The 27,687-nt window shown below is 44.0% G+C and overlaps 1 protein-coding gene across 5 annotated transcripts in view; it reads right to left on the reverse strand.

Annotated features, from left to right (window-relative positions):
- Window positions 1-1,285: 1,285 nt before the first annotated feature.
- CAPSL (calcyphosine like) overlaps window positions 1,286-27,687 on the reverse strand; it is a 36,226-nt gene continuing 9,824 nt past the window's right edge. The window contains exons 2-6 of one of the 5 annotated variants that reach the window (XM_040262323.1): window positions 18,840-18,976; window positions 15,322-15,499; window positions 14,828-15,037; window positions 10,157-10,246; window positions 1,286-1,794 (exon numbers count right to left, since the gene is read on the reverse strand). In XM_040262323.1, coding sequence (XP_040118257.1) covers window positions 10,205-10,246; window positions 14,828-15,037; window positions 15,322-15,499; window positions 18,840-18,976 — 567 coding nt within the window. In that variant the 3' untranslated portion in view covers window positions 1,286-1,794; window positions 10,157-10,204. Of the gene's footprint in view, window positions 1,795-5,026; window positions 5,238-10,007; window positions 10,112-10,156; window positions 10,247-14,827; window positions 15,038-15,321; window positions 15,500-18,839; window positions 18,977-27,687 lie in introns of those variants that run through there. The other 4 variants (XM_040262321.1, XM_040262324.1, XM_040262320.1 and 1 more) reach the window with 4 other exon arrangements.

The raw sequence follows: 27,687 nt of genomic DNA on the forward strand, positions 1-27,687 counted from the left end.
ATGAAGGATTTGGATTCCAGTTTTAGCATCAGTTGCTATGAGCTGCTCAGTGGAGGTCTCTATTAAGAGATAAACCTACCCTTGGTGGCCTGGCACCCTCCAATCTTTGAGGCTGGAAAGCTACAGGACTAGGTCTTGGACTATGAGAAATTATCCAATTGAAATGCCACCACACAAGTGCTACTTCTCTCCTACATGTAACTGGGAAGCACTTGCTTTCTTTGGCACTTTCTTCAGATTTTCACATCTTTAAAGTCATGAAAGAGGATGGCCCAGCAGTCAAAAACCATAAATTAGCATGGCCAACAAAGTGGGCAAATAATAAGCCAAATGCACTGGAAGTAACCAAGCTGCTATCTCTTTACCCTCACTGCTCAAAGTTTTACCCAGAGACCAGAGGCATCAACATCACAGGGAAGCTTGTTAGAAAACCTGAAGTTCAGTCTTCACCTCAGACTTCTGAATCTGAACTAGTGTATTAACAAGATCCAGGTGATGTGTAGGCTCATTAAGGCTTGAGAAGCCCAGCTTTAGCCTTCTATCTCTTCTTCCACCCTCCAAGATGCAGGACCTATGGGTATTCCTGGCTGTTTTTGTTCCCTGAGAAGCAGTCATTAGAGGCAGAAAAATGAATCAGAAAATCTGACATCACATGCCTTGGGAGTAGCCTAGAAGCATGAGTTCAAAAGATGAATTCCAGGGAGTTCCTTGGTGGTCCAGTGGCTAAGACTCCATAATCCCAGTGCAGGAGGCCTGGGTTCAATCCTTGGTCAGGGAACTAGATCCCACATGCCACAACAAAGAGTTGGCATGCTGCAACAAATGTTGATGATCCCACATGCAGCAACTAAAACCCACCACAGCCAAATAAATAAATAAATATTTAACAATAACAACCAAAAAAAGATGAACTCCCAAAACAGTTTCAACGTCCCCCCTCCCCAGTTTGCCCCAAAGTCCCAGAAGGCCTGCCTGACTTCTAAAAGGCACTTCTCTTTCCCTTTTCATCTCTCTCAACCTCACAGGCTGATCCAGGAAGTGAGTCACTCCAGGAAGCTCCACCTTCAGTCAGGTGAGCCAGTTCAACTTACCTTTCTTTGGTCACAAGAGGTGTTTAGGTCCTCTGTTCATGCAAGTGTGGAAATTTGTTGAATTTAAATCCTCAATTGGCCCCCCTAAATCCTACAATAGCCCCCCCCCCAAAGCCCTTGAATTTCAGAATAAAATAAATTTTATTTGTAAAGTATTTACCAAGAGAAATATTAAAATGAGTAAGCTCAGGAAATTTTACACGGATGAATATTCCTCCAATTCTTTTATTATCACCTCCTACTACAGACTCCAAAGATGGCAGATAAAGTGAAGGTGTAGACAAACAACTACATTTACGTCTAGAAGAGGCACAACTATAACAAGGGCATTATTTCACTAAGAAACTCCTCTCCGTCTCACTTCACAGTTTTCCTTCTTCCTTCTTTCTTTCCTTTATTTCTGATTTGAAAATATATCCTCAGGCATTTAAGGAAATGAACATGTTCCAGGTAAAGAAATAAGATGACTGAAGATCTATTGCTTTTAAACTTCCAGATCTCCCAGAAACTTCAGTTTATCAAAATCTGCAGCATTGGACTTCTTTCAAACTCATTCCATTTTCTGAAAGTCCTGATTTTCAAAAGAATTACTAGACAAAAGTCATAATCTCCAGGATTCTCTCATCATTAAAACGAAATAGGCATCAGTGTCAATAGAGGCACTAACACCAGCATAATAGTTCAAAAAGTCTTCTTTTGAAACCTGAGAGGGACAAAGAGCAAGGGAAAAGAAGGAAATGGTTTCAAAACATGTGGGTCATTGTAGAGCAGTTTACATCTCCCTGAAATCTTTTCTACTGAGTTTGCTTTGCAACTGGCCATCAATCAAGGACAGGCAAATCAGGCAGGGGAGCCTGGCTTGCCTTTCCCCTCTGACCCTGAAATGGGGAGTCTGCAAGGGCCTGCCTGCCCACTAGCCAGCTACAGCTCCCCCATGACCATCATTTCTTGCATTAAGATAAATATCTCTAGAGCAGTGCTATCCAGTGCAGTAGCCAAATACAGTGTTTTAAATCAATTGAAATTAAACATAATGAAAAATTCAGTTTCTCAGTCACACTAGTCATCTGTGACTGGTGGCTGACATCTCAGAGAATACAATATAGGACACTGCCATCATCACAGAAAGTTCTATGGGACAGTGCTACTCTAGAATTTACTTTGTATGCTCTTACTGGTGGTTGTTATTAATACTTTAAGACAGAGAAATTTATAGCGAATAGGTGAAAAACTTTTTAGTGAGGGGGAGGCTAGACCAAACACTCAGATAGGGATAAAACTAGAGAGTGGGGTACTTCCCACGATCCTTGAGTACCCAGGAATATATGATGCCTAGGGCTCAGTAACAGGTGCAGGGGACTAGCCACAGGGGAGCTGCTGAAGGCAAACTTGTCCAGCCTCTCAATTTGGCAAGGATATGTGTTAGTGTTTCATGCTTGGCCCTGAGCTTCCTGTAACAGGCAATAGAGTTAAGAGCAAAGAAACACAGAGTAGTAACCAACCTCTAGGTTCTATCTCTCTCCCTTACCCTTAACCTCCCCTGTTCCTTAATACCAGCCCAGAGAGTAATAATATTCCCCATAGTCTTGGAAGCATTGCTCAGAGGATGGGCATTCTGGGAACTTGCTTGGCCCATTAGGTGGCAATAATCCAACTCTGCAGGAAAAGGAATCTTAACATCACATTTTCAAACTCTCATTCTTGGCTGTCAAAAAAAAAATGGTGTTTATGGATAAATGAGTTTTGTTCTTTTAAAAGCACAAGAGAGTACAGTCTGAACAGGGCCTCATCATTTTCAAAGAAATTTCATCACTGTAACTGAAACAATCACTCAGGTAAATTTTTAAATACTTCAAAAGCATCATCAGGGAAGTAAACCTGAAGAAGCATGATATGTAACATGTTCATTAGTAAAAAGAAATATATTTTGGAAATGTTTTAAAATGGAACTAGAAAAGCTAGATGAATTCTTTTAAGACTAGTTAATGCTTCAGACTTCCCTAGTGGCTCAGAGGTAGAGAATCCACCTGTCAATGAAGGAGAGGTGGGTTCCATCCCTGGGTCGTGAAGATGCCCTAGAGGAGGAAAGAGCAACCCACTCCAGCAGTCTTGCCTAGGAAATCCCATGGAAAGAGGAATGTGGTGAACTACAGTCCATGGGGTCACAAGAGAGTCAGATACAGCTTAGCAACTAAACAACAACAACAGTTAATGTTTCAAGCCTTAAAACTGCAGAAATCCTACTAGATCAGAATCAAGTTAACAGCAAAGCACAGTCAGATAATGTAACAAAATGACAAGGTTGGTATTGTAAATTAACCCATGTCTAACTTTGCAGCTCAAAAAGTCTCAATCTCTGGTTCCTAGAAATGACATCCTAACTATTGCTATGAAAGAGAAGTTCTTGCTTTCAGTGCCTACCTAGCCTACCCCTAGAAGCATGCACAGTTTTTGAAGCAGAATATTTAAAAATTTATACCATAAATATCTTGGGAAATCTGCTTTATAAAACATTATTTTGGAGCATAATTCTATTCAATTTCTATTTAAAAGATCCTGTCTGGAAAGCATTTACATATAGGAACACCTCACTATCTCAAAATATCTAAAAACAAAATAATTTGTTTTCCAGTTATGCAATGAAAGCATTGTCAACTAACTGTTGGCATAGGATTGTTTTATATGTAGGAATTTTTTATGACTAGCATAAATAATTACATTTGCATGCAAATATTAATAGATATCTCCAAGCACCTGCAAAGCACATATGAATATAGGTGGGCCCAGCTTTCACCATGTTCTTTAGATTACTGTCTTGTCCCACTTGTTTTAGTATAGCTGAAACAAAAGTAAATTGTCACTCAAACCCTATCTAAATGAGCTCAATTATTGGAGCCTGAATTAATGGTGATTTACTATATTCACTTTGTAGTTTCAGAGATAACCTGAAGCAAATGGATAGTGAATGATATCGCTAAATGAGATTTTAGGCATGACTAAGTATGAAATTTGTAAAATGGTATTTTATTTCCCAGTATCCTGGGAAACTAAAGGACCAATCTGGGCTTACCTGATGCAATGCCTGACATTTGATAATACCCTGCATTCATACAGCACTTTATCCCATCAAAGTGGAAGCACTCCAGCAGAACAGGCCACTTGGCATCTGTCATTTTGTCTCAACTGCAGGTCATTGTCCCGCTCTAAGTCTCCCTCGGAGGACTGATGGCCTTCAGCTCTGCATGGGGCCTGAGTGTTTCCAGGACATCAGCAACTCAGAACTCCCAAGTTTAAGATCAAGATGTTCCCAGAATCAATACCAGTCCCTGAGTGCAAGTGTTTTAAGACAAGCAAAGAAATAGGTACACGGGACTTCCCCTGGTCCAGGGGTTAAGACTCTGCACTTCCACTGTGGGGAGCAGGGGTTCCATCACTGGTCAGGGAACTAAGATCCCACATGCCGCCCTGCATAGCCAAAAATTTTTTTAAATAAAACAATAATAATCAAGAAATAGGTACCCAAGTCTTTGAGAACAGGATTACAAACTACAGGCTCAGATTTTGATTCAAATTTCAGGTGCTTGAGCTCTGAGTCACAATTCAGGTCAGTCGCTCAGTTGTGTCCGACTCTTTGCAAACCCATGGACTGACTGCAGCACGCCAGGCCTCCCTGTCCATCAACAACTCCCGGAGTTTACTCAAACTCATGTCCATTGAGTCGGTGATGCCATCCAACCATCTCATTTTCTGTTGTCCCCTTCTCCTCCCACCTTCAATCTTTCCCAGCATCAGGATCTTTTACAATGAGTCAGTTCTTCACATCAGGTGGCCAAAGTACTGGAGTTTCAGCTTCAGCATCAGTCCTTCCAATGAATATTCAGGACTGATTTCCTTTAGGATGGACTGGTTGGATCTCCCTGCAGTCCAAAGGACTCTCATGAGTCTTCTCCAACACCACAGTTCAAAAGCATCAATTCTTTGGTGCTTGTAAATTTATTATGAGTAGAGTGAGATTGGAGATGAATGGTGGTTGCCTCGCCAGCATAACATAAAGCTTGGTGCAATCCTTTCTGAATCTGAGCCACTTACCTCCGGTCCACTATTGGGAACCAAGACAGAGCCGGAGACCCATGGTGCTCATGGGACCTTGGGTGAAACAGAAAATTCATCTACAGAGTTCAATGCCTACTAGGACCTTTATGATACTCTACAGCAATAATGAATGCATTCCATTCATGAAGAAGAGGGAGAAGAATCCAGAACAAAAGAAGACAGGTCAATATGTTTGGAGATGTCCTCTCCCTGGTTCTGTATTCTTTTCTGGTGGAGCTGAGGTCCAACCTCAGCTGCTGGTTGCTTGTTCATATTTTTCAGGGAGGGGTTCTCTCCTGAGGAGCACCTTCCACTCTGTTTTATGAGGGAAAATACTGGCTCTGGCGAAGCAGGTGTGAGAATGAAACAAGAAGATGGTGCTATTCTCAGAGAGGAAGAGCTGTTTCACCACAACCCCTCACCGCACCAACTGAGATGACAAAAAGGTCCCTTCTCACACAGCTCTGTTCTCAAAACCCCCGGCAATCATGTGTTTATGTGTCTGTCAACAGATTTCACCCATCATCTGCTTTGGAACACAAAATTTTAGGAGATTCATCTATTGTGTCTTTATTATAACAAATAACTAGCTATCTCTATCAAGGTTTATGTCGTTTTCATATAAGCAACTTGGAGAAGTAAACTATGCTTAGAAATACAGCTTTCAAGGGATCAATTACATGAAAATAACATTATATGACAGTCTATCAAACCCTTGGCATGTTTGTTTTCCCTTCAGTCGTAAGCATTTCTAAAATTTAAAACTTGGCTATGTCTTTGAACCAAGCACTTCATTTAAGAGAAGAGGCTATAATTTCCATGAAAGCAAGTTTGCTGACTAATCTGAAACACTGGAAGCTGTGCAGTTGTTTATTCTATGCCCCAAAGAGATACCCATAAATCCAACAAGAGATAGTCCTTAGAGCATGTTAGTAGAATTACATGAAGAAAGAGTAGAAAGACACCCACACACCATCCAAGAACACATTTGGTTAATTTAATCTCCACTTGATTAAACATCAGCTGAAAAATTTGCATCTGTAAGAAGCCTGATGTGGGTGGAAACATCCATCACCTGCTGGTACTCTCCTGGTAAATGAGGCAATCCACACCCGCTAAGAGAAGTGAAAGGCCAGTGACCTGCCTCCAAGTATTTAGAGGGGTATTTTCCTTGATTGTCTACTTCCATCAGATTTACAATGGAATCTCCCATATACCACTGTGTGAAGGGTCCCAACTGCCCTACTTCCGAAGCTAGACAAAACAGAGAGGAGAATTTCAGTGCCCACTTTTCCCTTCCTCTCTGATTTCTTGAAGACTGTGCAGTTAGACTGGTCTGAGAGCCAGTAGTTTTATTTGCATTTATTCTAACACATTGCTTCAAGTTCCAGTTCAGTCACTCAGTCGTGTCCAACTCTTTGCAACCCCATGAACCGCAGCACACCAGGCCTCCCTGTCCATCACCAACTGCCAGAGTCTACCCAAACCCATGTCCATTGAGTCAGTGATGTCATCCAACTATCTCATCCTGTCGTCCCCTTCTCCTTCTCCCTCAATCTTTCCCAGCATCAGTGTCTTTTCAAATAAGTTAGCTCTTCGCATCAGGTGGCCAAAGTATTAGAGTTTCAGCTTCAGCATCAGTCCTCCCAATGAACACGCAGGACTGATCTTATACCACCCCTTAAAAAAGCTCCAATACTTTGGCCACCTAATGCAAACAGCACAGACATTGGAAAAGACCTGATGCTGGGAAAGACTGAAAGCAAAAGGAGAAGAGGGTAGCAGAGGATGAGATGGTTGGATGGTATCACTGACCCAATGGACATGAATCTGAGCAAACTCTGGGAGACAGTGAAGGACAAGGAAGCCTGGTGTGCTGCAGTCCATGGGATCACAGAGAGTCAGACACGACTTAGTGACTGAACAACAACAAAAAAATTGCTTATCCCCACAACCTAGAAAAGAACATGGCACGTGGCAGTGGCTCAAAAAATATTTTTTGATGGGATATCTCTTCACCCTAAAACCAGGATGCATGCAGCCTACTTGGAGGGGGTCCAGCTCTACCTTAAAAACTGCTATTACAATATGAAATGTGACTCTGTGCTTGACCACCAAACCACAAAGAACCATACATTGTCCCCCAGAGCACCATCTGGGCCTGGGAAGAAATCCTGTCAAGGTTGATATGACTTTGAAATTCAGCCCCATTGACTGGCTGGAGGAGATCTGCCTCAGTCCATATTCTACTCATGCATCGTGGGTTTCGCATTTGCCCTCTAACTGGAATTCAGTCAGAATGCCCTGCAGGTCTTGACAGCAGCTGAGTCAGCATCTTCTCTGGCCTGGCCTGGGTTTGTTTGCCTTGGGAGGGATTAGAGGCCCAGAATCAGTGCAAATACTGGCGGCTTGTTCTCAGCAATCCTGATTCTCACAATGTTTTCATACATTGTTCCTGCTTCATGAAAAGCTGCCAATTTCATCCTCTTCTCTTAGGCTTGCTTGTCTAATATCATATCTAGGGTCTAGGCCCAACCTGTCCAGGTCCAGGTGAAGTGCTCTGAAGTGTTCCTTTGGAGACCCTTTTTGTCTTTTATCTTCTGACCCAAGTGGTCAGTTTATATTTCCTTTTAATTGCAAAGGGAGTAACGTTTTAACTGTATAAGTTAACTAAAAACAAAATATATACTGAAAAATATTAGCAAATGATTTTTAATGACTCTTCTCTGTTCTTCCCACTGCTACCAGAAGGAACAGATTTAAATAATAAGTGATTTCTGGCCAAGTCACAGGTTAAGGCTGAGAGGAGGAATGGAGTGATCCTGACCAACAGGTTATTAGATCCGGTTTCTGGAGGGTGGCAGGGTGGAGGGGAATGTGGGTAGAATCCTCACTGCTGGCCAGAACCGAACCTACTAGAAGGGAGGTAACTGACTGTGACCAGCTGCACTGTGAGGCATGGATTATCAGAAATCTGATAGCAGTGCCCTGCACCCCAATTAGACAGGAAGCAAAGTACTACTGGGGAAGACAAAGCTGATAGCTGCAACCTAGTCCTTCTAGAATCACATGCTTATTCTATGGCCCCAATTAAGCAGAGGCATGAGTCATTCCCAGAATCAAAGACACAAATTATCTAGAGCAGCAGGCTTGAAACCAGTGTGCCCAGGTAATCAGGGACCCCTTCTTTAGTCACGATATGCAAGGCACAGGCTACAGAAAACATGAATATTTTTCTGTCCATTTCTTCATAACTTCCTCTGGTTTTCTACATCGTACCTACATATTTCTTTATAATATTTGGTGCCTTTTGAACAACCACCGTCTACATAAGCATCAATAGTAAGTCCAATAGAAAACCAGATTTGTGCAATTAATTTGCAAAAAAGCTAGCTTCCCATGATATAGAGTTGCTCTCGCCCTCAAGAAAAAGGTCCTTTATCCAGCCTGTCATCAGGGTAACTCAACAACAAACAAAGAAACATGTCCTCTTTAACAATTGCTATAATTCTTACCCAGAAACTTTTGTTTTCATAATTTTTAAATCAATATATATCTTGATCTCAAATTCCAGATTCACCAAGTAAACAAGTGAACAGATAAGAAAAATGGCAAGTGTGTTCTGACCCTAAATCCAGAGCCACTTGAATATATAAGATCTTAAAGGGGATCAATACCCCAGTCTATGTCCCCAAACCAGGAGAAGAGTGCAGCCAGGGTCAGAATGACAAAAAGGACTGGGACTGTCTTTGAGTAACAAAGTCATCACCTCCAGCACCACAGCCAGAGGACTAGTCTCTGTGTTTTGATCTCTGGCCCAGGAACAGAAAACAGGCAGAGAGAGCTGTAGTTTCAATATCTACTCTCCAGCAGCAGGCACTGCCTTTGCTTAGAAGCCTCTCCTGGGGAGATGCTCACACATCAACAACATGAAGCCAGAGCTTAGACCTAAGAGGAGGAGACTCTGAGCCACAAAGTGTCAGAATGGAAACTCTGCTTTGGGGTTTGCCTATGGTCCTCGTCTATGCCACACTCTGTCTTTTTGTGCTGGTGGGAACTTCAGCATGCTGGACCCACAGCAGGGAGGGGAGAGAGGAACATTCCACCAGACCCCTGATGTGATGTGCCCACTCACAGGGTGAGATGTCCCACATAAATCCTGAGAGCACAGCCCAGTCTCAGAATTTAACTGCAGGAACTGTCCTGACTCTACTGCTCAAGGAAAGGGTGTCTAGTCTCACATCAGCCTTTAAAATGACCCCAAAATGTCATTTTAAATCTATTAGCCAAACTGAGGCTTACTGAAACCGCAAGCAGAGAAACTCAAGTTTTGAAACTTGAAACTTTGAAACTTGAAACTCTGTGAAAATAGAGGCTAATGTGGGGTCTCCATCTGATCCCCAGATTGGGACTGAGACTCATGAAGATTTACCATCAGTCTTAAAAATAGATAAATTCTTCAACCCAGAAACGGACCATCTAATGGGAGGTGGAGAAACACTCTGGGTGCCTGGGTGGGATTATAATATTTGAAATTTTATTAATAGCCAAGGAAGAAATCTAATTTTTTTTAGCCTGACTCTAGGAGACTTATGGACCTTATTTTAACTGATATATATTTTAGATCTAAGGAAACAGCCTCGGAGAAGTGACAATTAAATACTTAATGTCTTTATTTCTTCTGCCCTGGAAAATGCAGTGTATGTAAACACCTAAGAAACCCTGGAATGAATATGAACTCAGTGCTGATCCTGGTTTTGAGCTGATGTTTAATCATTTGGAGCCACATGGCAGCCCTTATGGTCCCCTGTTCCCAGGTCATACATTCAAAGCTTCCAGGCGGTTCGCATCATGACGATGAAATACACATCAGTGTCAATGGACGCGCTCACCCCGGCATAGTAGTTCATGAACTCCTCAGGGGTCACCTGCAGTGTAAAAGTCAGGGGAAAAAAAAAAGCTTTGCTTCTCACCACTTCAGTTGAGGCACATCTCCAGGACCTGTAAATGGGAGGGAAATTTCAGTCAAGTAGACTTCTTAGTGACACCACTGAGGAATAGATCTAGAAAAAGAGAGAAGATGAGGTTGAGAATGGCCATGAGGGAGTGGCCAAGGAGAATACAGGAAGAAAGTCTCGAAAATTTCCAAACCAACCTAAATGGAAAGTGAGATGCAGGTCTCGTCTTCCTATAAGAGCAGAAGCCCATCTGTCCCGGTAAGTGAGACTGAAACTCAGAATAAGAAACATGTGTTCTTTAACCTCAGTGAATACTGTCTTTCTGTGACACGTCCCCTCATGTTCTTGTGTCAAGACAAGACATGTTTCTTAACCTTTAAAAATGGAGCTCTGTCCTACAGATAAGGAAAGAGATTTCTTGTTAAACACTCCTTGGCTTTATGCCTTTTTAAGATACATATGATTCATTTCAGGCACAGAGTAAGTTCTAAAAGATCCCCCCACTCCATCCCCGCTTGGGTTCTCTCTCTTTCCATGCCTGTTTCAACTAACATGTGTACTTATGCTAAGATTTTACTTTCCTTTCCTTTAAGAGAGAAGAAACGCAGTTACCAATGTATTTTTTAAAAGGTGCATGTGACAAGTGCACACTAAGTCAACTGTATTAGCAAACACAATTAGTTGACTCAGGGAAATAATTGTTTTTTGGTTTGATCTCTATGACCAGTGAATTTAGCCCCAAGTACAGACCAGCTTATATGGGAGGACACAAGACACAGTAATGATGGTTGTCCGGGAAAGTTATCACTTTTCCAGTTAGCCCTCAAATTTCAGTGTCATGAGGTATTGAAAACATCACAAAAAGTGAAAGCCATAAATAATTCAAAACCCCTTTCTAGTCCCTACTCTTCTCTCACCAAGTCTCGGGGAACATTCTTATCTCTTCCAAGTGGTAGGTAGTTAGAATAGGAAACAGGAGTCCGGAATGGCGGTGGCTAAAAGACAAAGAAGGGAAAAGCCCGCAAAAACAGAACAAAGAAAGGTCACAGGAAGGTCCGAGGACCTGAATGAGGACCTCAGGTAGAACAAACAGCACTCCCGCTAGCCCAATTTACATAGGGCAGGCCTGGGGGGAGGAGAAAACATATAAAAAGAGGACCCAAAGGGCTCTCGCTCTCGCTCTCTCTCTCTCTCTCTGTTTCCATACGCACTGGCATGCTCCTCCACTCTCTTCTCTTTGCGTCTTTGGGTCGGCATGCCCTCACGCCTCGAGGATGGATTCCCCTGCTCTCTTCTAAACAAAATAGAGCTGTAACACTGATTTGTCTAAGAGCTATAACACGGTTTGTCCAAGACCCACGAGAGCTGTGACGCTGAGGGCTTTAATGTCTGTCGCTCCAAATCTTTGTTGTGAGGAGACAGAACCAAGGAGCATACACTCGCCTGACACAAGAATCATGAGTTGACTGACCCACCTGCATTTTGTGCTGAAATTATAAGGGAACAGAGAAAAAAGTCATAGGATTCATCCTTGTCTCTTTCTCTTCTCCCCTTCTCTCTCTTCCTCCTGCCTCTCTGCTTCCTCCCCACCCCATAAAAGAGTAAAAAGCAGTAGGAAGAAAGACGATGAATGGAGCTAGTAACTGAGCTGTGCCTATCAATGCCTGGAAGTAGAAATAAAGAATTCATGTACAAGAGCTTTTGTTAAAAATTATAGGGTACCATTAATGTGCTCCTTTCTTGAGTTTCTTTATTTCTGGCCTGCTTTGCATTCCCCAGTTCTCCAGCTTTCAGCTCCATCTGGAGTTCCTTTATAGTAACAGCTCTTTGTTCATTTAAAATGTGACTCAATGTAGAAAAGTCTGAATCATGCATCAGGTTTAAGAAATATTTTCATTACTCCTATTAAATGGAATATCCCTGGAAAGTCCTTGGCACGTTTGGGCGATAATAAGTGCTCAATATATACTATTCAGATTATAATTATGCTAAGTGAAGTTTCTGTGCATAATATGTGCATGTGTTCATGCTAAGTCACTTCAGTCATGTCCAATTCTTTGTGACCTTATGACTGTAGCCCACCAGGCACCTCTCTCCATGGGGTTCTCCAGGCAAGAATACTGGAGTGAGTGGGTTGCCATTTCCTCCTCCAGAGTGTGCATAATAGATTTAGTCATTAAATCAGGCATTTCTGAATCTTTGAGAGGCAAAGATCTTGAATACTAATGTGAATAAGAGTCATTTGGGACACCTGTTAAAACTATAAATCCTTGTGTTACACACCCCCTCTTTTAAAACAATCAGATTCTGCAGTTCTTCAGGGCCTCCAGCAACCTGCATGAATAATTCATTCCCTGGATGATGAGCACTCAGAGAGCTGGGGCTTTATGCAGAGTCTGTGAAATTCAGGTGACATCAAATGCTATAACCGCTAAAAACCCCAATAACCCTTACTTTGAGTATTTGAGAACCTACTGTGGCTTGTGAAGATAAATGTCAGAAGAAACGGGGTGGGAACTTGAAATCAGCTGAATCACAACAACTGGCTATTCTGACTTGGGTTAGAGAAAAGGGCAGCTGAGGTTTCCCCTGGCAAAGGGGAGGAACCACCTGCAGAAGAGGGGTAGATACAAGCTGGGACCCCGCATCAGATGGGCTAATTTGGGGAAATGACAGTTGACTATTTTTCCACTGCCATCTCAGAGATCAAAGGCCAGCCTCAGGGGAAGAAAACACGGTTCTGCTGTTTCTGTCCCCACGCATTTGACTGCCCAACAGAATCTAGGCTCCTTTTAAAAATATACTTCTGCAATCACTCCAGGCTAAAATGGAGGACATTTCTCTGCCCCTGGCAGGAAAATGTCAGCAGAAACGACATAAAGATCTCCCTCCCCTTGGTCATAGGGCTCACCATGAAGTTTCACAGGAAAAAAAAATAGGGGGGAAATTCCCTTTAGGACAGGAAGGCTTGTTTCCTCTCCCTAGCTCCAGCATCTCCACTTCCAGCCCACTGCCACACTAAGCCTTCCTGTGTGGCAAAGAGGTCAGGAGTCACTATCCCCGGGGTCCTGCTGCCCCAGCCACACAGGGAATTCCCTTCCCCATCACCTTAAACCTTCAGGGCATCTCAGAGCAGAACTGATCCTGGATCAAAAATCCCATTTCTGGATGTTGATAAAAGACAGATGACATTCTATCTTGGACTTCTCTGGTGGCTCAGATGGTAAAGAAAGAAAGAAAGATTAGTCACTTAATCATGTCCAACTGTTTGTGACCCCATGGACTGTAGCCTGCAAGGCTCCTCTTTCCATTGGATTCTTCAGGCAAGAATACTGGAGTAGGTTACCATTCCCTACTCCATCAGATGTCAAAGACTATGCCTGCAAGGCAGAAAATCCAGATTCCAACCCTGGGCTGGGAAGATCCCCTGGAGAAGTGAATGGCACCAACTCCAGTATTCTTGCCTGGAGAATCCCAAGGACAAAGGAGCCTAGTGGGTTACAGTCCATGGATTCGCAAAGAGTCAGACATAACAAGTGACTACCACTTTCAGTTTTATTTCATTCTGTCAGGGGAATTTCCTCAGGTCTGTCTCATCACAACAAAAATTTGAAGCAACGGACATTAAAGCCCTCGCTGCATCACAGCTCTTGGACAGTGTTATAGCTCCGTGTTACAGCTCAGTTTTATTTAGAAAATAAAGAAAAATATATCCTAAAGGTGTGAGGGCATGCCAACCCAAAAAACGTGAAGAGAAGAGAGAGAGTGCACGCGTGCATGCGTGCGTGCAGGAGAGAGAGACCGCCGGCCCTTTGGCTCCTCTTTTTATGTTTTTTCTCTCCCCTTGGGCCTGCCCTAGGTAAACTGGGCTAGCCAGGAGCACTGTTTGTTCTACCTGAGGTCCTCACTCCGGTCCTCAGACCTTCCTTTGTTCTATTTTCGAGGGCTTTTCCCTTTCTTGTCTTTTAGCCACCACCATTCTGGACTCCTTTTTCCTATGCTAGCTACCTAACAATTCCATCTCAGTTTAAATACAGTTATGGAAACAGTATTCCTTATCCTACCAAGCAACATGTTTTGTCACTTGAAGACACGAGTTATTGGAAATGAGTGGTTGCTTTCGTCCTTAAATTCACTGGAGTTTAGAAATATAAGTTCATCTCAAAGCCCACCAAAGATTAGATCAGAGTGAATTCTGTTATCTGGCATTCCCTTAATGAATGCTTCCCTGAAATGACATTTGCATGTAGAAGTGTGATGACAAACGATGCTCAGGGGTATGTGTGAAAAGGCAGGCAGCATCTCGAGATGCCCTGTGAACCACGTTCCCCAAAACTGAATTATGGTCTCATTTCAAAGTTAAATATGCATTATCATCAAGTTCGTTGAAATTAGGCTGTGTATGGTAAATATGGCAATCAAGAAACAGAACATTTAACCAAAATGTCACAGTCTTCATATGATGGGTATTTAGGTGTATGTGGCTCCCCTACAGATTTATGTGCACACACACACACATTTTTACTACTTCTGTTCTAAGCTTTCTAGATAGTCACCAAGAAAACATTTTACTTCTGTTTATAAAATATATATATATATATGGTATAAGTATTTTTAAGGCTTGGGGCCCATTTCCCATTTATAATTACAGACATAAATTTCACTAGATTACGCTCTTTCACTCACCACTCCATCTTTGTCATAGGGTGAGTCAAAGTTATCCAGAAATTTCCGGAACACTTGCTCCTCCGTCCATTCACCATTCTGGTACTTCGGATGGTGTTTTGCATTGTACACCTCTCGAAGGTCTTCAATTGTTATCACACCATCTCCAGTCTTGTCTAGCTTTCTAAAAGCTTGCATAATCACCTCTTTTCTGGCTCTGGACATTGGAGGCTAGAAACATAGGGGAAAAGCCACATACACAAGTCGCTGAGCTTTCCTTGTATCATCTGCAATGAAATATCTGATTCCTCTCAATGATGTGCAATTGCAATTGTTTGTGTGCCTTTAAATGATGTGCATTGTGACTGCTCCAGAAAATCCCTAAGCCTGTATTGTCTCCTGCCCATCTCCTCCGTGGTGTGCTATCAGCTTCCGAAAACCAAGTCTCACGATAGCCAGTCCAAACCACGTGAAAGCCAAACCCAGTGGATACAGTGATTCGTGGGACCACTTACTCTTAATGTGAGAAGAAATTCATTGAAGTCTATTGTTCCGTTTCCATCTTTATCAAACCTCCGGAAAAGCTCTTCTGCCTCCTCCTTTTCCATGACCACAGCATAATCATTTAACCCTTTCACAAATTCTTTGAAATCAAGGGTTCGGTTGTTATTGTCATCCATAATTCGAAACACTCTGAAGATAATATACACATACAAAAAGGAAGAAAAAACACAAAGAACAAGATATAAGAATAAAAATTCAAAGAGAAAGCCACTCTCAAGGTTTTTTGAAGTAAAGACAAAAGTCTTAGGTTCTTCTCTGGTGAGCTTCTTCCCAGCTCCTCAGAAAAGAAAACAAATGTTTAAAAATACACTGTGTGCTCTAATTATATGACATTCTGAAAATGCCAGAACTGTAAAGGTGGTTAAAAAAAAATGCAGGGAAGGGGAGAGAGACTGGGGAAGCCCAGAGATTCTGGGCAGTGATATTTCTCTGTATGTCACTAGAGTGGAAGATACATGACATGCATTTGCTAACGCCCATAGAACCTCACGGCACAAAGAGTGAGCCTTAATGCGTACATTTTAAAAAATTGTTTAGCACTTCAGGGAATTCCAGGAAGGAATACAGATTGTGCTGAGAGAATTCAACTGTTTTATAAAAGTTTGAGACCATCTCACTGAAGGGGGATGGAAAGATGAAAGTGCTGACTTAAGTAACTCTGGAAATGAGTAGAGTTCATCAGACTGAAGACAAAGTGAGCTACACATAACCTCTGTACTCCAGTTGATAAAGATATTTCTCGTGGAGATACAAGTTGACAATTTCCATGTTGCTATATGGGTACCCTGGATCTGAACAATTAAAGGGAAAATGGGAGCTAAGCTTCTCACTGTTGGAGTGGGGTTTTATAGATAAGCTAGGACAGGAGGCTAGAATGATCTGATCAGTAAGGATTGAGTTGGAGACATCAGTAGGAACTCACCTTTAGCTTCATATAAACATAGATGAATACATATAAAATATTTACAGATATGTATATAGAAAGAGGAGTTAGCCTATACACCTGTATCTCCTTGTTCTGTCAGTTAAGAGAATCTAGAAGTAACACCTCAGTAAGAACAAAAACATCTAGAATCTAGATCTTGGTTTATAATACAATTCTCCAATAAAAGGAAATGAGCTTCTTAGAGAAATGTCTGATTCTAGAACTGGGGAAGAAAGATATGCAAGATAAGCTTGGAGTATCTTACACCAAAAAGTAAAGAAGTGCTCAAAGAAACTACATTGATGGGAATACATCAAACAGACACGGAAGAACTCCACCAAAAGATCTCCAAAGGCCAAAACTGAAACAATTTGAACAATAAAAGTGTTGGGTTATAACCCAAAGTATAAAATACATATCCATGAGTTAATAATGGTTTAAATAAATGCTTGAATAAGTAGATAAATGTGGGAGAAAAGATAAATTTCTCTTGCCAAATTTCAAATAAATTATGCTCATACTCTGTCCTGAAGGAGGAAACCATGCTCCCCAGGCCCTAAGTGGGGCTCTACATAGATACTTCCCTTTGAAGAGTCTAATGTGGAGAGGCAGAGGGGAAAGCAAGTTTAGAGAGGAGAAACCAGGCACTGTCTCAGCCAGGAGACCAAGATCAAGGCCAGTGGTGATAAGCCATTCTGATGGCTGGAGGAGGAAATGGCAACCCACTCCAGTACTCTTGCCTGGGAAATCTCATGGACAGAGGAGCCTGAAGGGCTACAGTCCATGGGGTCACAAAGAGTCAGACACAGCTGAGAGACTAAACCACCTTCACCCTCATGTTGAGAGTACACATGCATCCTCAATTTGATGTGATGAGAATGTCACTTTACTTCTGTGGCCCTCAAAGAAACATAATCCCAGTCTAACAATAAAAAAAGGGGTGGGGGGGCTAAGGGGCAGCCAACCCTTGAGGAGAAATGTAGGGAAGGGCAAAACTAGTAAAGGGGAGGAGGCAGAGGGCACATTCATGCAGAACGCCAAGGAGGAAACAGTGTCTGTTCACAGTAGACTGGTTCACGGCAGAAGGGCTGGTAGGGGCATGGGGTGGAGGTGGCGTAGACAGCAGGAGAGATTCAACTGAATGGGCCAGGGAGTAGATGAGACAGTGGTTGTCATGAAGGGTCTACACTGAGGACAAGAATGTGGCCCCAGAATGAAGGTGGAGGATGGATTGATACAATGTTGAAGGGAAGTGGGCTGGTCTTCCCATTGGATCGTGACAGCCTGGCCACCAGGATCCATTTGCCCACATCCTAAGCTTCTGACAGACCTGGGCTTGGTCCAAGAGTGGCGGACTGTTGAAAGTGACATTCCGGTGCTCAGTAACCTGTTGGAAAGCAAACCTCACAGCCACCAGATGGGAGGTTGGAGTTCCCCAGCATGGCACCCTGTATGTCTCTAACACACAACTTCTCACACCAGGAAGACACCCGTCCTTGTGACTCTTGGTGTCCTGAGTTCTCCATGAACTCTGGAGAAGCCTTGCTCACCCTTGAAAGCCCTGAGATAGCACAATGCACCACCCATGGCAGGCACTGGGTTTAGTCTTTGGAAATAGGTAACCACCCTTAGGAGGACCCACCCTTAGGAGGCTTACAATCTCTTTCCACTCAGGTTTCCCAGGCCTGAGGATTAATCCCATGATCAGAGGGTGGGGAACAGGAGCTGTTCTCCTGTGAAGCTGATGAATCTCTGGGTACCAGGTGATTGCTGTGTCCCTGGAAGTGATGGAGACACAAAACCTGCAACTGCCTCTAAATCCCTATTGCTCCCTCCCTATTCTAATTCACTACCCCTCTTTGGGGGGAACTTTCAAATTTTACTCATGCCAAATGGTTGATCCTAAGCTCAGTGAATACTTTAAAAGCACATCCATTGCTTTCTCTGGACATACAGAGTCATTTCTCAGCCTCTCCTGAACCCTACTGAGAGCCTGAGATCAGCAGAGGCAAATTATTACATTTAGCATGGATAAACAAGGTCCTGCTGTAGACCAGAGGGAACTGTATGCAAGTCTTCTGGGATAATTCAGCCCTATTGTCACTGCTTTAGGGACTGTCTCTCTCATTACCCTACTTGCTGTTGTTCAGTCGCTCAGTCATGTCTGACTCTTTGCAACCCGTGGACTGCAGCATGCCAGGCTCCTTTGTCCTTCACTGTCTCCCAGAGTTTGCTCAGACTCATGTCAATTGAGTCAATGATGCCATCCAACCATCTCATCCTCTGTCACCCCCTTTTAGTTGTCTCTAATACCTGGGCGTGCTTCTCCCTTCATTTTGATTTGCCCCAGTAGCTGCACTTAAGAACCAAAAATTGTCACAAGGGACCTCAGGGATCAATGCTTCCAAACTCTGCATTTTACAAAGGAGCAGCTGAGACCCAGGAGGAAGTGATTTGCCGAGGGCCCATGGCTGGTCTCAGCCTCACTTGGCCATACTCTGCCTTTCTCCTTCATCTCCCTGCAGCCCACAGCCCGGGTCCTACCTGCCAAGCCCTTTGATGCCCGCTGAGCCCCTGGCCAGGCACTGCAGGCGGAGCCTCTCGATGGGGTCAGTGGCCACAATGAGCTTCTTCTTGGCCTGGATCGCCATCTCTCGGTCATGGCGTGCGGTCCCTGCCATCTGAGAGGGAATACACACTGGTCAGTGGGGCTCATGCCTTCCCGCGTGCCTCTGGCTCAGTAGGGGGACCACAGCCTCACCGAGAAGGACATTCATAGCACACTCTCTCACCCACTTCCTGAGAACCATCTAAAACATCCCAGAACTTCCAGATTTCAGCTGCAACAACCATGCCCTGGCACATTTATTCCTGGCTTACCTAGTCCTGAGAACATCAGATCTCTGCCGCCTGGACAACAGTTTCAAATATACAGCCATCCCTGTTGATGATACACTTTCATCTCTCAGAAGCTCTCTTCCCATTACACAAAAATAAGTCTCATTTCTCCAAACACTTTTTGAGCCAATCTCACCTGCTTTATTCTTTTATCTAGAATTTTCCATATTCCCTTTGACTGCAGATTTAATATTCTCCTTTTGGGTCTAAAGATTAATTTTTGATGCTTCTGTCTTCATGGAGATTTTCAGTATTGGGCTTTGATGATTCCTATGAGTAATGAGTATGTTTTTCTGGGTTGACTGGGCTTCCCTGGTAGATCAGTGGTAAAGAGCCTGCCTGCCAATGCAGGAGACATGGGTTCAATCACTGGATTGGGAAGATCCCCTGGAGAAGGGAATGACAACCCACTCCAGTATTTTAACCTGGGAAATTCCGTGGACAGAGGAGCCTGGTGGGCTACAATCCATGGGGTCACAAAGAGTCGGACATGACTGAATGACGAAGTACACATGAATGCCTGGATTGACTGGTTAGTGTCCATTAGCACCTAATAGGTTCTCAGGACAGAAAAAGGTAAATAGACTCTCTCTCCTGAACAATAGCTATATCTTTTTTCTACAGTTTGCCTTTTGTGTTTTAAACATTCAGAAACAGGAGAGAGGGTGGCTGCAAGGAAGCACTCCACTTTTCAAGGTCCATGAGCAACGTACTAACTGTAATGACACTGCAGCCAGGCATTGAGAATCCATACAACCGTGGAAAAGCCACAGAGCTGGGAACCTGGAGACCCAGGTTCTAAGCCTGACTGCAACCCACTCCTGGTGAGGTCTGAGCAAATCTTGGGGCCTCTGATTCCTCCTCCTCTGTTAAATGAAAAGATTAGATTAAATGATCTTTCAATTTCAGCTCTGCTCCAAGAAACACTAATCTTCCTATGAGCCCATTGACCCAGTTTATTGTGGAGATTCCAGAAATTTCTTTTTCAGGATGAGTTGTGAATAAAAGGAACAACAGAGCTTGATGGATATGCAAAAAAATAAATAAATAACATTCACGGTACAGAAAATACTGGTGTTACAAGGGTACTGCTCTTGACTCAAAGGCTCCCCTCTGCCCCCAGGCCCCCAGGTGCTGGAACTTCCTCCTTTCATCAGCAATGATGACTCTTGACTTCCAGGGCTGCTCCCTCCAATACAACCCAGAAGGTCTCCCCGCAAAGTTCTCAACCCGAAGGTTTGTATGTAGGGGACGAGCTGTATATGAAATATCCAGTAGAGGCAAATCCATGGACAGAACACAGACGAGTTGCTGCCGAGGCCTGGGAGGGGGGCCGTGGGAGTGACTGTTTCATGGGACAGGCTTTCCTTTTGCAGTGCTGGCACTTGATACAGATGATGGCAGCACAACAGGGAGATTCAACCATACATTTTTAAATGCCTGATTTTATCAGGTGTGGATTTCACCTCATTGTTTTGAAACCCTATGAGCTAATTACTCCTATGATTCATATTTCACAGATAAAGAAACTGACGAGCACAAAAGTCAGGCAACTTGCCCAGCTCCCACCATTATCGTGGCTCACGGAAATTCACACACCATCAGGACTGCAGAACCCCAAAAGGTCATCCAGTGCCCCACCTTCCTCTGGCGACATGGAAACTGGAGCTTGTTGGTTAAGGAACCTGCCCCCAAATCCCAGCCAACAGTGAAACTTGGGGCTTAAGACCAAGCAGGACTCCACCACCTTTGTGAATACTACAAAAGCATTTTAAAGTACAATTTGATGGCCCCCAGGCAGAGGAGAGCAGGGTAGAGTCTGGGAAAACACTCCACCTGATCTGTCTTTGCAGACGTCCCTACCCAGTGACCCCACAAACAGTTACCTCCAGAATCTAAGCTGATATATCCAGGAAAAAATGACATTCTCTCCTGCCATCCAGCCTACCATGGTACTTCAAATGCCCTTGTTAACTAGCCTTTTTAATCATTTAATGACCCAGTTCATCAACAAGTAGCTAATATTTGTGATATTCCAAATATCACGTGATAGTTTCAAAAAGTGAAAGTGTTCGTTGCTGAGTCTATCCAACTCTTTGTGAACCTGTGGACTGTAGCTCACCAGGCTACTCTGTCCGTGGGATTTTCCAGGCAAGAATACTGGAGAAGGTTACCATTACCTTCTCCAAGAGATCTTCCTGACCCAGGGATCGAACCCAGGTCTGCTGCATTGCAGGCAGACTCTTCACTTTCTGAACCACCGGGGAGACACCACTGGAGCAAATTACTCCAAGAAGCAAGCCCTTGATTGAACGGCTTAGAATCGTGAACTTGGAGTACTGAACTCCTCTAATTAGCAAGGCAGGAAACAAGATTTGCTAAGAACCGAGGGCTTTGGAAAATGGCAGGATGAGTCGAGTTTTGGTGGAGACCATACTCAAGCTTCTAGAGTCTGCATGAAGGTACCAGGGCAGGAGTCTGTTCCCAAACGTATTTCACCGGCATCACAGCACTGAACAACCGTCCCTGACTCCAGACGACCCTCTCTCAGCCTGGAGGAGCCGGCGTGGGAACAACAGAGCCCCTCCAGCCGGGCCTGCGCCAAGCAAGAGGCTGCCCTCCGAAGCGCGTGACTGCAGCGCCACCTTGTGTTGACATCGCGTCTGCGCAGGTTGCTGCGTGAGGCGCCAGTTCTGTCCATTTCCTCGACAAACATCTAATAAGCTCTGGGCACTGGGCTAGGAATCGGGGCCAAAGTGGGAAGACAGCTGAGCCAAGGGAACTCAGGAGATGAGGCTAAGCAGCCTTGGAGTGGGGCTTTCTCAGGATTTTTCAGAGGAGGTGAGGGTGGTAATCACCCAGGCGAGGGTCGTGGGAATGCGAGAAGCGAGAGAGCAGTTGTCTATTTCCCAAGTACGAAGGCCAGAGTGAGGGGGGAAAAAAAGAAAGAAAGAAATGATGATAACTAGAGAAACAAACGTATTTTAGTCTGATTGAAGACTAGGGGTGTCTGTAGTGGCGGGGGTGAGAAAGAGCCGTGGAGATCGGGCAGAGATTTGGGAAGGGGAAATTGGGAGAAAGATAAAACTGCACAGGTGGGCAGGCATTATATCCCCTAGAGCCTCGGACACCATGGTAGTGAGTCTGGAGTCCGTCCTGAGAGGGGCAGGAGGCCACAAGTGTTTCAAGCGAGGGAGCCGCCGTTTGTACCAAAGACCCCTCTGGATAAAGTGTGGGGAATGGACAGGAAGATGGAACAGGCTGACTGTGGGAGGTGAAGCCAGACTGGCAACAACCAGATGAAAGCTCATGCTGCCAGGAAGGCAGTGTTGGCAGTGGGGGCAGAGAAGATAAAGAGATCCATCCAAGATGGAGAATAAGGGCCCACAGGCTGCGACGGGAGAAGGTCCCAGGCCCTACCCAGAGCTCTCCCTTATAGCTTCACATCCCAAGCCCCATGGGGGCAGGCCTGGATATTTGGTGCACAGGATGAACCTCAGCAATACGTGAACCGTGAACTTCCAGATGTTCAAGATGGTTTTAGAAAAGGCAGAGGAACCAGAGATCAAATTGCCAACATCCGATGGATCATTGAAAAAGCAAGAGAGTTCCAGAAAAACATCTATTTCTTCTTTATTGACTATGCCAAAGCCTTTGACTGTGTGGATCACAATAAACTGTGGAAAATTCTGAAAGAGATGGGAATACCAGACCACCTGACCTGCCTCTTGAGAAACCTATATGCAGGAAAGAAAGCAACAGTTAGAACTGGACATGGAACAACAGACTGGTTCCAAATAGGAAAAGGAGTGCGTCAAGGCTGTATTTGTCAGCCTGCTTATTTAACGTCTATGCAGAGTACATCATGAGAAACGCTGGGCTGGAAGAAGCACAAGCTGGAATCAAGATTGCCGAGAGAAATATCAATAAGCTCAGATATGCAGATGACACTACCCTTATGGAAGAAAGTGAAGAAGAACTAAAGAGCTTCTTGATGAAAGTGAAAGAGAAGAATGAAAAAGTTGGCTTAAAGCTCAACATTCAGAAAATGAAGATCATGGCATCTGGTCCCATCACTTCATGGCAGATAGATGGGGAAACAGTGGCTGACTTTGTTTTTCTGGGCTCCAAAATCACTGCAGATGGTGACTGCAGCCATGAAATTAAAAGATGTTTACTCCTTAGAAAGAAACTTATGACCAACCTAGACAGCATACTGAAAAGAAGAGACATTACTTTGCCTACAAAGGTCTGTCTAGTCAAGGCTATGGTTTTTCCTGTGGTCATGTATGGATGTGAGAGTTGGACTATAAAGAAAGCTGAGTGCTGAAGAATTTATGCTTTTGAACTGTGGTATTGGAGAAGATTCTTGAGAGTTCCTTGGACTGCAAGGAGATCCAACCAGTCCATTCTGAAGGAGATCAGTCCATTGGAAGGACTGATGTTGAAGCTGAAACTCCAATACTTTGGCCACCTGATACGAAGAGCTGACTCGTTAGAAAAGACCTTGATGCTGGGAAAGATTGAGGGCAGGAGGAGAAGGGGACAACAGAGGATCGGATGGCTGGATGGCATCACCGACTCGATGGACATGGGTTTGGGTGGACTCAGGGAGTTGGTGATGGACAGGGAGGCCTGGCGTGCTGCGGTTCATGGGGTTGCAAGGAGTCGAACACGACTGAGCAACTGAACTGAACTGATGGGTGGAGGCACACGCAGCAAAGACAAAGGGGACTGGCCCTGGTCACCATAGCTCCTGACGTCGGACCCGGTTAAAGGCTCCGTCATCCCGCCGTCCTGAGACGCAGCTGCCAGCCACTAGCTAAGTAAGCTCTGCCTGCATTCCGGGAGCCTTTGTGGAGTAGGTTACAGAAAGCTGAACATGCATGGAGGTCTGTCTCTCCATAATTCTCAGCAAGGTTCATGGAATCTCTCTTGCTGGATTCAGAGAAAAACTTGAAGAGAATCTTCAGGGAAGAGAGAAATGCTCAAGTCCAGGGTTGCTCTTTATTGGGTTGTCTTTGGCGCCAGCTAGTGGCATTGCAATCTCCTTTCCTGTGCCGGCTCTTTCTGTCTCTCTCTTCCCCTCCCTCCCTTTTTCTTCCCCGCCCGCTAACCACCCCCCCCCCCCCATATTATGCGGGGTTGTATGTACGCTAACAACCAACAACACAGGTGGATCTAGTTACAACAGATAGTGTTTGAAGGCAATAATTGGGGAAAATTGAACCACCTCTGCTGACTCCAATCTATTTAATTTACTGGTCATTACTACGTGGTAGATGGCAAAAATAACAGTGGTTCCTGAGGACGTTTCCCCATAGAAACTACTTCTCTAAAATAAATATTAGATCCCAGTGTGCAGAGTAGCCTAGCAGGTGGCTAGCATGTCCCCGTTCTGAGACTGAAAGACTTAAAATTTGAAAAGAGTCGTGGAGAAAAGGTATAATGACAGGTGTGTGTCTGTGTTGTTGACATTGTGAGAGTTCCCTTGTCTAATCCGTCTGAGCTTTATTCAACTAAAAAGACCTTTAACATCTCTAGCTATGAGAGGGACTATGCTAATTCTACAGGTGATGTTATAGAGCTGTGGTTCCAGAGAAACATGATCTTGCCTCCCAGGGGACATCTGACGATGTTTGGAGACATTACTGGTTGTCACAACAGGGATGAGGGATGTTACTGGCATCTAGTGAGTAGAGGCCAGAGATGTCGCTCAGCGTGTGAGAGCCCTTGACGATGAAGAATTCTCCAGTCCAAAATGTCAGTCGTGCTCCGGTGGAGAAGCCCCGCTATAGAGAAAGACCTGGGACCAGCAGGGGTGCTGAGACCACCACTGAAAAATAGACATGCCCACCCTCCACCCCAAAGAGAGCATCTCTAGGTGTGAGTGCTGGGAAGCTGCATTTTCATGTTTCCAGGTGGTCTTTACTAACACATACCTAAGTTTGAGAAGCTCAGCTGTTAGTGACCAGGTCACTCTTTAGTGGCAGGAGCAAGACCTTGAGGGGAAAGGCTGGAGGCACGGTTACAACATAGCACAGTGGAGGATGCAAGCATGAAGCAAGGACAGGTATATAGACCATTATAACCAGGCCAGGGACAAGTCCTTGCTCAAAGCTTTGCACACATCAGCACGCTGACTCCCATGAAGGATTCTAGTGAACGGAAGTCCCTCACCTGAGAATGTGCCACGAGACAGAGGCAGAGTCAAGGCTGATGCCCACTTCTGTCACAGCCCCCATGCGCAACAGGTAGGGCAAGGTACTGAGAAATTGCTTTGGGGACCCAGAGAAAGACCATGACATGAGATGAGTGAGAGGCGAGGCTTCAAGGAAAAGATTCCTTGGAGAACTAGAAGGATTTCCCAGTAGAGGAGCACAGCGAACGGCAGTGCAGAGCAAAGCAGGACACTCATGGGTCCTAAAGAAGACCCCTCTGTCTCACTGTGGGGTTCTTCCTTGGGTTTCCAGTGCTAGAGTTTCGATATTAAAGGTTCTGTGTAATTTCCTTCTGGTCGAGATGAACAATTTTTCTTAGTCTCTTTGTTTTGAAGCGACTTCCCTGGTGGCTCAGACAATAAAGAATCCACCTCCAATGCAGAAAACCTGGGTCTGAACCCTGGGTTGGGAAGATCCCCTGGAGAAGGGCATGACAACCCACTCTAGTATTCTTGCCTGGAAAATCCCTGTGGAAAGAGGAGCCAGGCAGGCTACAGTCCATGGGGTTGCAAAGTCGGACACAACTGAGCGACTAACTCATTTTGGAGCCTTAGTGTTATTTATTTGTTAGTTTGCTTGTTTTAGTAAAATGATGTGTGAGGTGGTTTTTCCCACACAAATTATTTTTTAAATTATTTCTATAGTGTATGAATATATGAAACATCTGGTTTTGTTTGGATTGCCAACCTCCACATAAGATTTAGTTTATTACGGTATTTAATCTCACCTGTAATGATATAAATACACTGTGGAAATAAAATGTCATTTAAGTCTGGCATCTTACCAAACTTTCTCTGCACAAAAATACATTTTCTCAAGATGTTTAAGATTCAGTGTTTCAGTTATTGTCAATATGCAGGTTTCCCTAAAGCCCATATCTGATAAGTCATAGTCTTTTATTCTTTCTACTGACCTTTGGAATGTGAATTAATTCCTTATTTTAACGTTTGTGATATGGCACAATGTAAGAAAAAGTATGTCACAAATATTATTGTTATAAAGTGTTTATTTCACACATCTTCTTGAAATTTCACTTTATAATCATTCAATCAGGGTTAAGATTAGGGCTAGGTGAGTTACATGCCTAGGGCACAATGTTTAAGTGAAGTGAAGTCGCTCAGTCGTGTCCGACTCTTTGCGACCCGTGGGCTGTAGCCCACCAAGCTCCTCCATCCATGGGATTCTCCAGGCAAGAATACTGGAGTGGGTTGCCATTTCCTTCTCCAATGTTTAAGGAGGCCCTCAAATCTCAGGATTGTACAGACGTCAACCCTGAGTTTGCCCAGGGCTGAAAGTAAGAATCTCCTTAAATATTTTGCTCCAGGGACCTACCTCAACTCACCCTAGTCCTGGTCTTGAATGCAGCATATATTTATTTATTGAACATCTATTGTGTGCTGCACAACAGCAGTGAATGAGACAACCAAGGTCTCTTACAGGAGGAGTTCACATTCTTCAGGGTAGGTTTCACTTTGTTGAGTTTGAATCACAGTTGATTTTCTGGAATAGCCAACTGATTGATTCCAATCTCCTTTCTCTGCTTATTTTGCTTTCAGTTAGGTGGCCCTGTCTCTCTGGCAAAGAGACTCAACTGAAAGTGCTGAGGGCTCTGGGAGAAATCTCCCATATGTTTTGCCTCCTCCTGCCTTAAACAAGAATGTGACATCAGGAGCTGTGGCAGCCTTTCTGTAATTGTGAGGAAAAGGCCAAGGGAATCACAAAGATATCAACCTGGAACCCAAGCATCACTGAGCTACCAAACTGGTATAGCCAACTACTGGACTCCACCCTCCCATCATGTGAAAAATATAGCTTCTGTTTGCTTAATCCAATGTTGATCAGGTCCTTTGTTACTTGAAGCCAAAAGTATTCCTAACTGATATATCTGGCAAAAACCTGATTCCTGCAGTGTTTGAATTGACCCTAGATTTCAAATTTTACCTGGCTAAAATAACTAGCAATCCAATAGGAGAGCATTGACTCCTCTGAGAACTGGGAGAAAACATAAAGTAAAATTCTTCTCTCGGAAGAATTTCATCAGCACTTAGCAGCTGCTTCAGCATTTTTGGCTATCAAGGAGAGTGGGGGGAAACTGCTTAGCATGATAGTCAAGGATTCATGTAACTACTACTGTTCATGGGGTTCTCTGGTTGGATGGCATCACCAACTCAATGGACCTGAGTTTGAGCAAACTCTGGGAGATAGTGAAGGATGGAGAATCCTGGCATGCTGCAGTCCATGCGTCACAAAAAGTCAGACACAACTTAGCAAAT

This window comes from Oryx dammah, unplaced genomic scaffold (genome assembly GCF_014754425.2).
Source record: "Oryx dammah isolate SB20612 unplaced genomic scaffold, SCBI_Odam_1.1 HiC_scaffold_20, whole genome shotgun sequence".
NCBI lineage: Eukaryota > Metazoa > Chordata > Mammalia > Artiodactyla > Bovidae > Oryx > Oryx dammah.